At 35.8% G+C, this 12,990-nt stretch overlaps 1 protein-coding gene across 7 annotated transcripts in view; it reads left to right on the forward strand.

Annotated features, from left to right (window-relative positions):
- Col11a1 (collagen type XI alpha 1 chain) overlaps nucleotides 1–12,990 on the forward strand; it is a 183,247-nt gene that overhangs the window by 97,748 nt on the left and 72,509 nt on the right. For all 7 annotated transcript variants that reach the window (XM_045138399.1, XM_004659073.2, XM_004659074.2 and 4 more), the window contains 8 exons: nucleotides 66–110; nucleotides 5,414–5,467; nucleotides 6,009–6,116; nucleotides 8,866–8,919; nucleotides 11,284–11,337; nucleotides 11,451–11,495; nucleotides 11,608–11,661; nucleotides 11,785–11,829. In XM_045138399.1, the coding sequence (XP_044994334.1) occupies nucleotides 66–110; nucleotides 5,414–5,467; nucleotides 6,009–6,116; nucleotides 8,866–8,919; nucleotides 11,284–11,337; nucleotides 11,451–11,495; nucleotides 11,608–11,661; nucleotides 11,785–11,829 (459 nt within the window). The remainder of the gene's footprint in view (nucleotides 1–65; nucleotides 111–5,413; nucleotides 5,468–6,008; nucleotides 6,117–8,865; nucleotides 8,920–11,283; nucleotides 11,338–11,450; nucleotides 11,496–11,607; nucleotides 11,662–11,784; nucleotides 11,830–12,990) is intronic.

Consider the following 12,990-nt stretch of genomic DNA (forward strand, 5'->3'; position numbering starts at 1 on the left):
TTTCACATTACTTTATTTCCAGATGAGATATTGTAGTCATTCAATATTTTGCATCTATTCCATAGGGGGCAGATGGTGTCAGAGGTCTCAAGGGATCTAAAGGTGAAAAGGTAAAAATCTAATTATTACAGAATTTTAATTCTATGTTTCTATTATATAATGTTTAAGTTTACTTAATATTTATATTCTTTTTGAAATATATTATGGAATTCCTTACCTGCCAAGGGATAGAAGGATAGTGTTGTACTCCCTAGAAACCGGTTCTTTTTGATTATTATTCCCCTAGGTAGGGTCTCACTCTAGCCCAGGCTGACCTGGAACTTACTATGTAATCTCAGAGTTGCCTTGAACTCACAGTGATACCCCACTTCTCCCTCCAGAGTGCTGGGATTAAAGGCATGAGCCACCACTCCCAGCTTGGAAATATTTTTAAGAAATGTTTTGTGCCCCAGCGTAAGGTCAAAATTTTGGAGGAGAAGCAACTGTATGTATGTCATGTATAAAGTTGGCCCAGAGTCCTTTTTTGTATTACTTGTGTTTAACTTGCATAAATCATGGGTTGCCCTTCTGAATGGGTATGTTTTACAATTTGAACAATATCTACTTCTGTGCATGAGAGTAGAATGCCCATGTTTTGTCTCTGCGGGAATCCCACAACTCCTAAACTGCATTATAAAATATAACTATAGAATTTTTTTTATTCTCTATTCTTTATAACTATAGAATTTTAAAATCAACTGTGCAGGGGAAGGTAGTTTCCCTGTGTGGTGCTATATCTAGATTATGAGGTAGGTTTTTCAAGGTAGGGTTTCCTAGCCCAGGCTGTCCTGGAACTCAGGGTGTAGTGTCATGGGAGCCTCAAGCTCCCGCTACTTTTTCCTCCAAAGTGCTAGGATTAAAGGCATGTGCCACAGCACTCAGCTTAAGGAAAAATATACCTGAAGGAAAATAAAACCAGGCATAGGTAGATAAGAGGTACACCATCTTTTTAAAAGTCTTTTGTAGATTAACTAGCTTTATCTAAAGGACATGATAACTATGTTTTTAAAGGAAATAGCACTAATAAGTATCAGTACTGGCCTAATTATTAATAAAATATTACATGAAAAGTTAAATGCACATGGAATTATAATATGGGATACTAGTAATTTTCATGATCTACATGTAGAATTTATTGTAATAGGAATGTGTTACTTTTTGTGTCAAGGATGATTTATTTTCCTCATCATTATACCATCAAAAACTGTCTTGACAGCTGGGTGTGGTGGTTCATGCCTTTAATCCCTGCACTAGGGAGACAGAAGTGAATTCTAGTCACCGTGGGCTATAGTGAGACGCTACTTTGAGAAAGCAAACAAAGAAAAAGTGTCATGGCAATGTTTGGGAATATGCTTATCAAGAAGAGATGAATTTGTTATACCATTAGTATTTTTTTTTGGGGGGGGAGTATTGAGAGCAAAGGTATGCAATATTATTGTTTTGTTTCATTGCTTGAAAAATGTGCATTTTCGACTAATCTTGCAACTGTGATGACAATTATTTACTTGAGACATCATAGGTGCATGTGGTTTAGAGTTCTACATAGCTAAGTAGTGGTTCTGATAATGTTGAGCTTGTAATTATTTCTTAGGGTTTCTGTGCTAAAATAATACTTAAGAATTTATTTATTTATTTGCACTGGGCAAGAGAGAGAAAGAGAGGAAAAATACAGGCATGCCAGTGCCTGTAGCCATTGTGAATAAACACCAGATGAGTTCAGCACTTTGTGCATCTCTCTCTACATGGGTACTGGGGAAGTGAACTTGGGTCCTTTATTTGTACTTGCAGGCAAGTGCCTTACCTGCTAAGCCAGCTCTCCAGTCCCTAAAAACTTTTTTTTTTTTTTAACTTGGTCTTATTTTAATATTAGTTCCTTGCTTGCTTGTTTTCCCAAATAAGTGCTCATGAATGATTTTAAAGTTGGGATGGGTCATGTTTAAATGAAAAGCATGCTGGACTGGAAAGACAGCGGTTAAGGCATTTGCCTGCGAAGACTAAGGACCCAGGTTCAATTCCCCAGAACCCACATAAGCCAAATACACATGGTGGAGAATGAGTCTGGAGTTTGTTTTCAGTGGCTGACGGTCCAGCTGTGTCCATTCTCTCTCCCTCTCTCTCTCTTTTCCCTCTCTCGCTCCCTCTAATAAATAAAATAAAATAAAATTTAAAAACGAAAAGTGTTTGAGATCAAGTGACAGGAAGAGGGGGGCAGTTGCAAAGTGGCAGAGGTAAGAAAAAGTGCAGATGACACGTAACATATGTGTGGGCACCCACACAGGAAAACAATCAACGTCCTATTTATGTGCTGAAAACACCCTGAGATCACTGATCATTGTGAGTAGCATGTACTAACAATGTAGGGAGAGGAAGATATATGCAACTTTAAAGTGGGAGCCCATTATGAGTTTCTCCTCCATACAAAATAGAAGGATTTTTAAACTCTTTCTGAGCCTCCTTTTATATCCACATGTTCCAGTGCTTAGAGGTATTTTCCACCTATCAGTTTTATTCTGTCTGATGTATTAGTCAAACAATATACCCCTTCTCTTAACTTTGAGAGGTTCTACAAAATGAAAACTTTTAAATAGTAAGAATTCTTATTTACAAGTTCTGAGAAGTAGCATTGCATCCTGATGATTTTTAGTGTAGTTTATTTATCTACTTGCTGGAACATGAAAGACAATAGAGTTATATTCTTCCTAAGAGATAAAATCAGGAGTTTAAGGGCAATAGTAGGGTTCTTGACTAGCAAACAAGTAAGAACCTGGGTGTGATCACCTGAACCTAAAAGAAAAAAAATAATAATAACAAAAAAAGTTGAAACTCTTTAATTAGCACTGAGGATTCTTGTTAACAAATGGAGAAATAGCAATTTAGCTTGATAGTTGGGATGAAAATTCTCATTTTTTTTATTCAGATTTCCCCTAATAATTCTAGCAACAAAGCCAAATAAACCAAAATATATTAAGTGAACTGTTTCATACATCTTTCCAAGTTCTGCATCCTTTTTAATTTTTTTTTTATTTTCATAAAATTAATTCAAATCTACTAGTTACCGAACTTGAAATCTTCACAGCTTAATGCATCATTTGCTCAAAAAATGCTAAGGATATGCCTAATAAAATTTAGTCATGCATATTTTTCTTTAGTCATGAATATGCTGAAAACAAAAGCTGTCCCAGATAGCCTCCAACCTACCGAGTTCAGGCCATAAACAAAATGCAAACACACAAACTTGGATTTCCTGAATTAGTCCTAAACTGCCACCAATTCTTAGACACAAGTTGCAGTGTTCTTTAGACTGCACTTGTGAAATGTGTAATTACCTCTGTCCCCGGGGTAAAGGTGATGAAGTCAGAGCTAATAGGACATGAAAGTGTCATGTTCAGCTCTCAAATCTCAGACATTGCCCCAGTGGCATCCTGCTCTTTATAAGGTTGCTATGTTACCAGAATGTTGGATGCAGCAAGCATTCCTCCTCTGGCAATATTTCACTCATGTCAGATTCTTTCACTTAAACAAGGTATACATTTTGTGTCACTGTAGCACTTGGGCTCAGGTAGCTGGGATGAACTTGCAAACCAGGCACAGGTGTGGAAGGAAGAGATTTATTGACCCCTGCAGATAAAGGGGGAAGTTCCATAGTGGCAGAAGTAACTGGCCCCGCTTTCACAGGTTCATGGAGAGAGAGAGAGAGAGAGAGAGAGAGAGGGAGATAAGCTAAAAGCCACCACCACAAGCAGGCACACTTCAGGAACTCCAGGCAAAGCTCAGCACTTTGCATATTTTAGGCTGGAATTCAGATCTGCCCTCAGTGAGGACCTCCTTCAGCCAGGTGGCCAGAGATCTAAATTACAAGCTGAATCTATTTGGTGACATCCAGTCAAACCACCACATTCACTATAGCAAAATACATGAGAGAAACAATTCAAGGAAGAAAAAAAAAAACAAGCAGGTTTATTTTGGCTTTTGATTTCAGAAGGCTTCATTCCATCTTTGTGAGGAGGACATGGGAGAGAGGCAGCCCATAGCAGTGGGCACACAGCAAGAACCAGATTCACAGCTATGGTCTTTCTGAAGGCTTGTTTCTAGTGACCTACTTCTGCTAATGTGGCCCCAACCTCATAAAGGTTCCACAGCCTTCCACCTTCTGGGGAGTAGGCATTTCATGTGAACCTGAGGGATACATTTCAGATTCAAATTATAATAGATCTCATATCCATAGTTATCCACATATCCATAATTACCTGGTATTTTGTGGATTTTTCCATAACTTACCAAACTCCTAATGAGGCAGGCATATTATCCAAATATTCATTTAGTGTTTATTCAGCACTGGAAATGCACTGTCAATGAGGCATCACCTTAGCTTGTACCATTTAGAGGACATGGTGAGCTGTGAATTGCAAAGTGCATATTTTTTATAGCCTTGGGGTTTGTTTAGGAGTATGCAGAAAGCAGAGGATAATTTTAGAAGGAAAAAATCTAAGGTCAGGAAAAATTTCGAAGCAAATTATGAGCTGAGTCTTAACAGAAAAGTTATTCCATATGGGCAGAGAAGAAATAGCTCATATTACAAAGGAAAATGGAATCCCAGGTCTTTTTGATTGGAGATTAAAGAAATGAATGAAGACATGAACAAGGGCTTAAATCATGGATTCGGGAATGGTCATATTGTATTCACCTTGGTAGAATTTTGAAGTAACAATTGATATGTCAAGGTTTCATGTTTTAGGTCATTTTGACAGTGGCATGTGGGTATATATGTGTTTGTCTTTCTTGACTTAATTCTTTAAAAAGAATAATTTAGTATTTATTTGCAAACTGAGTTGAGAAAGAGAAGGAAGAGGAGGTGAAGGAGGAAGAGAGAACATGAATGCCAGGGCTTCTTGCCGTTGCAAACAAACTCCAGACACATGTGCTACATTGTTCATCTTGCTTTACATGGGCACTGGGGAGAACCCAGGCTGTCAGACTTTGCAAGCAAGCACCTTTAACCACTGAGACATTTCTCCAGAACTCTAGCTTGTTTTTACACAAATGTTCATACACAGATGTTCTTCCCTCAAACTTTGTAGACTCTGTACATTTGATACTACTAAAAAAATATTCCCATGTCTCTATTTCATTACTCCTCAAGGTAGGAAAGAGGTTATCACTATATTTGTGAAAAATTCCCTAATTCACACCCAATATTTGTGGATAGATATAGGATTCTGGGCATGAGCAAATGGGCTCAGTGATAGAGACAGTGTTATGACTAGGTTTTGTATTTTCAAGGAATATTTTTATGAATTATTAGTATTTATTCAAATATATTTTAGATTCTTCAGAATGATTGATTAAATGGGTTTTTTGTTCCTTATATTTTTAGGGAGAAGACGGCTTTCCAGGATTCAAAGGGGACATGGGTCTTAAAGGTGACAGAGTGAGTAAAATAAGATTTTACCTATATGCAATTTCACTACATACATATCTATATATTATGTTATCATTAAATATGCAAACATAGGATGAATAAAAGGCATTATAAAGACATTTCACACTTCTGTTTGCTTGCATGGATCAGGCATTATATGCTATTTAGAAATACAATACTGTCAATGATTCTCTAGATGTTGTTTAGGTTTTTAAAGGGCACAACACGCACATGCACATACTGGTCACTTCTTTTCCTATGATGGGGTATGTCCCAGTAAACAAATCAGGTAGAAAGCATTGACATGACCTATTAAATAGCATAGCTCAGCGATAGCAGTGTACTTTTAGAGAGTCTGTTTGGCCCTGTGATCACATGGTTGACTAGGAATCTGTCCTGTGAGACTGCCTGGCATTGGGAGAGAATGGCATAGCACCTATTACTAACCTGGAGACAGATCATAACTCAGTTTTTTGTTTTGTTTTAGTTTCAGTGTGTTTGTTTGCATTACTGTTGAACAACAGAAGACCATGCCTACTTTCTATTTCAGGGAGAGGTGGGTCAAGTAGGCCCAAGGGGAGAAGATGGCCCCGAAGGCCCCAAAGGCCGTGCTGGCCCAACAGGAGACCCAGGTCCTTCCGGTCAAGCAGGAGAGAAGGTCAGTCAGCATTAAAATCGGGTGTCCTTGCTCAAGGTGATTTCATGTCACTTAAGTACACTTCCTCCATTCTTTCTCTGTGTCTGCCTCTTTCTATCTCTCTCTCAAATAAATGAGTAGATCAGATATTTCACAAGCACTTCATTACTGATGCCAGAGCCTAGGAGAGTTCTATTAAATTTGAAACATGTTCATGTGCTGATAATATAAAACTCATGGGGTGAACACACTTGCTCCTACTCTCCATGCGTGTGTCTTTCCAGTCCCCCTTAGCATTCCTGCGCCGAGCAGAACCAGGCAGCCTGAAAGCTCATCTCCATGTAGAGAATAAGGGACCAAGGCTCAAAGAAACAACAGTCTTCTTGGGCCTCGTAAGACCTAGCCGAACTGTCTTTGTGCCCCCAACCAGAATGAGTGTTTCCATTCTATGTAGGTAAACAAAAAGAAAATGTATTTCCAAAGTGTATTTTGAAAAGTACTTGTGCTCAGACCCATCTGCAAAGAGATATTTAATTTTAATCTGGTGGTGTCATAGCACCACTGTTTGGAAACATTTGCAGATAACTCTAACGTTCACTGGTTTGAGGATCCCTGGACCATAATTGGTACAACAAAGTGCTTGTAACCCATTTACCTTGATCTTTAAATGTGGTATTGGGGAACCGTTAACATTCTGCCTCATGGAGTCTTTGGCATTATAAAAGGATTACGTAATTAAGTTTATAACATCAAAAGATATAAGTTAATTTATCATGTAACTAAATATTAATTTATTATGGTTTTGGGGATTTAATCCAGGGCTTCTCCCTTGCCAGTAAAACTCTCTACCCCCCACCTTTATCCTTAGTCCTACGTGTTTACATTAAGAGGAGGAAAAACTTCTAATGTGAACAGTAAACATTTTCCTATATGTATAGAATGAAGTACAAGCAGCAATATTATCCTGGTGATATAATTAATATGATTCTATTCTTAATATGCATATTTTAGTCTATATTGAACATTTATAGAACATGCTCTTGTTCTACAAAATTGTTATTTTGGAAAACTGTAAAATTCATACCTCCACACCATCCTATCCAGAAATAAAATCCACTGGTACTATTCAGAGTTGGAGATGAACAAGTGGTACATTTCCCCATGACATCAGGAAGCATCTGGTATGGCAGGTCTATCAGTCCATCATTGAGGAGTTTGCCTTGGTGCACTGGACTTTAGACAGGGGAATGAAAAGACCTGGAACCTAAGAGCTAGAAATGCCTTTAGATTGTCTAGTTAATACTACATATTAGTACATATAGGTTATTTTGTGACCATCATCTATTCCTAGCTGCATTCTGTTAGGCACAAATGGTCTCAACAAGAATCCCAAAGCAACAGCCATCTCTTCTATGCCACCTTTATTCCTACTTCATTTATGGAAGTGGTATTACACCATTTATAAAACACAAGCAAGTTTTCTCTCTGGATTCATTTTTAAATGTTTCTAAAATGGACAAGGACATATACTGAGATGTAGTAATTAACAGAACACAGATATCTCTGTGATCATAATTAGCAAGTTCCACTGACCTTGAAACCAATAACATAAAACAAGTTATTGATAACTCAGTGTATCCAAGGGGACATCATTATACATGTACTTCATAGTTATTGTTTGCATATTTTTCATCTGAGGATTATTTATCTATGCAGCATTAATCATAGCCCATACAGTTCTTCACTTCTGTCTATAACAAGGTCATCAAATATGTTCTTAATTTCATGTCCTGCTTCATTCAGCAACAATTTTGTTCATATAATTGTTGATATTTTAATATTGCACATCTGTTATCTTTGGATTTTGGATAACATTACACATACAACTGTATTGAGTGAAATACAGGGCTTAAGCTACATTCTTTTAAAAAATGTACATTGGAAATTGTGACACTTTATGCTTTTAATGTTTAAGACTTTAATGTTCAAATTTTGTGCTATTTACTCTTATCTTACAAAAATGAACACTATCGAATACCATGAATATTTACTCAATATATTTATTTGTACCTTCCTACCAATATAAGACATCAATGAGGACTGATACTTTAGTATAACTTGTAAAGCCCAAAATGGAATAGTTATATGTTCAAGTACTCACTTGGAATAATAACACTCCACAAAAATGATCCTTATTATCTGTGGTTCTCAGCTCATAAGAAATTCATTAACCCAGACTTACCTCCATTTAAACTGGTAAAGAATTTGTATTCAAAATTCAATTCAGAGTTTCCCTATATGGACATTTAAACTTTACTTTGTGAGAAACAGTACATAAACTAATCATGTGATTTATCCTTACAAAAGTAATAATTGTATCATAAAGAGTTACTTTACTTGAGTGATATAGCTAAATATATTATTCCCAACTATATCTACTAACTTGAATTTGTATTGTGTTAAAAGGCTAGTTTCCCTTGGCTATGATTTATAATCCAATATGTTGTGAGAGTTCTATTTACCCAGGAACAATACATGCAAAGAAGGAATTGTCACTTATGCAACAAAGGTTCTTAGGCATCAGTAAAGCATAAAAATATATCCAACAATGAAGAAATATAATGAAAGTAGAGTAGAATGAACACTTTCAAATCTTCAAGTGAACAAATATGTTGATCTAATACATAAAATAATGGTTTGTCATTGAAAAAATTTACATATTGTTTATTTTTATTATTATTATCACTATTGTCAATTATTTTTACTTTAGGGGAAACTTGGAGTTCCAGGATTACCAGGGTATCCAGGAAGACAAGGTCCAAAGGTAAAATAATTAGTTTAATTTTTTACAGCTTATTGTGTTAGAAAAAACATTCAAAATATTCATATAGTTATAAGCTTAATTTATAGAAGAAAAGGAAGTATTTAAAGTTAATTTTCTTCTTTGCAGTTCTCAGCAGTGCAGGAAATAAACACACATATATTGATTAGATGTATTTATATATAATTTTAATATATATACATATATGTGTGTGCATGCATGCACACACACACACACACACACACACACACATATATATATATGCACACACACACACACACACACACACACACACACACACACACATATACACATATATATTCAAATATTTCCACAAGAAAAATCAGAGTGAGTATTGGACAGGACACTTCTCACAGATCCTGATTAGTGTAGACTGGGGAATCTCAGAAGACAGTTTATAAAGGGAGGGCACAGTTGGCTACATTCTTGTTACTGGAATAAGGGTTTTTCAGGAAGAAAACTTAAATATTATAAAGTATATATATAAAGTATATATCATATGAAAGATAACTACATTTGAATTTATTTCTGTTATCATTGGATTGTTACTTGATTTCTTTAAAAAAGAACTATAATGTCATTTCATCCTCTCTATTGACAGTCATTTCCATTTGTATTCATTTCCCAAGAGTGTCATAACAAATCTCCACAATCTTGGTGACTTGAAATAGAAGTTTTCATTATCACAGCTCCTTAGGCCAGAAGCCTGACTTCATCTGCTCTGGTCTCCCTGTGTGTCCTGTGTGTGAACTTTAAAGAAAGAGAAAACACAAGTGCTTGTATACAACTGTATAATATATAATTAAATATACCTATATATCAACTATATATTTGTTTAATTGATATATAGCTTTAAGATTGTTGGTTTAAGCTGGGAATGATAGCTCCACGTTTAATCCCAGTACACTTGAGGCTGAGGTAGGAGGATCCTTGTGATTTTGGGTCCTGGGTTCTCCTGGGCTACAGTGAGGAAAACTTTGCCTTAGAACAACAAGAAGTCAAACAGATAAATACTGGCTTATTTCAGTGTCTCAATATGTCTTCCAGTTTATCATAAAACTTCAGTAGGGCTCTGCTTGATCCATTGACATTAAGATAATCCAGTGAATTAATATGTAAATTTTGATTGTTAATATGAGAGAGGTTATTCCTTTTGTAAACAGTTTTTAGGTAAGGATCTTGCTATTAGCATCATGACAACCTGATATTCTCAGTTCTTCTCCTTCTTTCTCATACATGCTAGGAGTATAAGCATGTACCATGATGCCTTGTTCATTTCATTAATTATATGTGTATGAAGTCTTATTTGATGTTAATTTCTTTCTTCATCTTTGACATTTTAATCACAAGGAACATAGGTATAGCTGATAGGGCTAATTCTACTTGCATCATAACCTAAAGTATATATTTATTTAATCAATTTCACCAAATTCCAATGAAGACAAAACTGTTCCCCCAATACAAGTAAACTACATATACTTGTTCAAATTCACAGTCATGTGATGTGTGCGTAATCACAATCGAACACAAATTACAGTTGTGGAGGATGGGTATCAATGTCCATGACTTAATCCAGTTTTTAAATTTTGAAATACATTCTAGTGAAAAGTGGGAAGTACAAAAGTATATTAATTCAAGAAAGATATTTTAAAGTATTTGGCTATTAAAGACTAAGAAAACATGACTTCAGATTTGAAGAGAATAAGGAATAATTAAGCTAAAATATAATTTACATAAAATCCTTCCATTGCTTTTTAATAGCAGGAAATGTGATATATAGATATATATTTGATTATTTTTTATTAAGGTTAAATATTATAATTTATCAATCAATTCATGCTTTCAATGTATCCTGGATTTCAGCTGTCACTGTAAGTTCACTTTCAAGTATGTGAAGGGGGCTGGAGAGATGGCTTAGCGGTTAAGTGCTTGCCTGTCAAGCCTAAGGACCCCAGTTCGAGGCTCGATTCCCCCGGACCCACGTTAGCCAGATGCACAAGGGGCGCACGCATCTGGAGGTCCTTTGCAGTAGCTAGAGGCCCTGACATGCCCATTCTCTATCTATCTATCAGCCTCTTTCTCTCTCTGTCTATCACTCTCAAATAAATAAATAAAAATCAAAAAAAAATTTAAATGTTAAATATGTGAAGGGCATTATAAGTGAAATTCAGATTATTCATATTTTATTTAAATTATGGGTTTCTTTGACTTAATATCTGTGCCTTACAAGTGAGCACATACTTTTGATTTAAATCATCCTAGCTCTATCAGAATCCAGAGAAAGTGAATCTGTGGCCTGCAAACATGAATGTACTAGTTCACTGTTGATTATATTTATAATTTCAGGGTTCCACTGGATTTCCTGGGTTTCCTGGTTCCAATGGAGAGAAAGGCGCTCGGGTATGACCTCTACGCATATTGTCTATGGCTAGCCACTGATAATAACCCCCACTTCTCAGCACTGGTCTGACTGACTGACTCCTGCTGCATAGTGAACTGTTTGTCTTTGACAGGGAGTGGCTGGAAAACCAGGCCCTCGGGGCCAGCGGGGTCCAACGGTGGGTATCATGATTTATGATAATGATTTCATCTGGATTGATTTTTCTTCACACGGGAGCTCTTGGATTTCCTGGCTGTTGGGTCAACAACTTCTTTCGCTCTCACATGCAGGGTCCTCGAGGGTCCAGGGGAGCAAGAGGTCCCACTGGGAAGCCCGGGCCAAAGGTATTGGACTCACTTACTGCCCCTGTTACAAGTTCTTATTCCATAAAGTGATGCTGTGGGGGTGAATCGCAGCTGAACTTTCATGCATTCTTACTGCCTTTTCTCTTTTCTTTTTGATGTCAGGGCACTTCAGGTGGCGATGGTCCTCCAGGTCCCCCAGGTGAACGAGTACGTATGTCTCATCACTCAGAATCAACAGTGCTTTTCCATGGTTTGAATTTCTGGAAAAGGATTCCACATGTGTGTGAAAATACATGCACACGCATTCATTTACAAAATCTACTTTATGTTAGGAGACCCCTCCCTGTTCATTAATTCCTACCCAGTGCCAGTTTAGAAAAAGCTTAATTATTAGTTATGCAGAAATAATTTTGTGCTAGAAAAGTGAGAAATAATGTGTGTTATAGGCCTAAGGTATTACACTACTTAAATTCAGACCATATAAGCTTAAATTCCTATACAATACTATCCTCCTTTGCTTCCCGTATTAATGTTGTATTAGTTCTTGGAGTTGGCACAACAATATGATGGTAAAATGCACGTGCACATAGCCATTAAGCCACAATCAATACACATTTAAGTCAAGATAAAACAGCTATTCCAGTAAATAGAAAAAACTATTTAGCACATTGATTTTCAATTGATATAAAAAATAAAGTCCAATATAGATGAGCAAGCTAGCACTTTGTACATTATTTTTCAATTTTTTTGGCATAATATGAAAGTCAGGATCATGGACAGATTTTATGAAAGCAATCATCTTGCAAGAGTTTTAAGTACTAAACTTTGTAATATGTTCAAAGGTATTTAAATCATTTCATCTTAATCTATAACTAAGTCCTGTGAAATTATGCTTACATATTCTTGCATATTATTATTGAAACCTATAAATATATTTTTTAAGGAAGGAAAAACTTTATTATGGCTACCATAAAACAACATGAGAATTTTTATTTTTCTGTGTAAATAGTATAGTGAAGCTTATTTTCTGTGGGTAAGAAAAGTGAAAGTTGATCAGATGCAAGAATAAACATTTAATTAGAATTTCTTTATGTTCTGGGCTCATATTTAATTAAATTAAATTATCCATAAATTGTTTTTCTCTCTAAATGAACTCTTCCTAAATTAAGTCTGTAAATCTTATATATTTTGAATTCATCAATGATGCTTATATTTGGGATATTTATGTTCATTTTCATTTTATTAAGAGGAGTTAAATTAATGAAAAAAAATCACTGAATCATTAAATTAATAGAACAGTTCAACAAATGATAAAACAACCATGTTATATTGTGCTTTTAAAGTCCCAATAGTTTTCCCTCTATGTGT

The sequence above is a fragment of the Jaculus jaculus genome, chromosome 19, assembly GCF_020740685.1.
Source record: "Jaculus jaculus isolate mJacJac1 chromosome 19, mJacJac1.mat.Y.cur, whole genome shotgun sequence".
In the NCBI taxonomy this organism is placed as follows: domain Eukaryota; kingdom Metazoa; phylum Chordata; class Mammalia; order Rodentia; family Dipodidae; genus Jaculus; species Jaculus jaculus.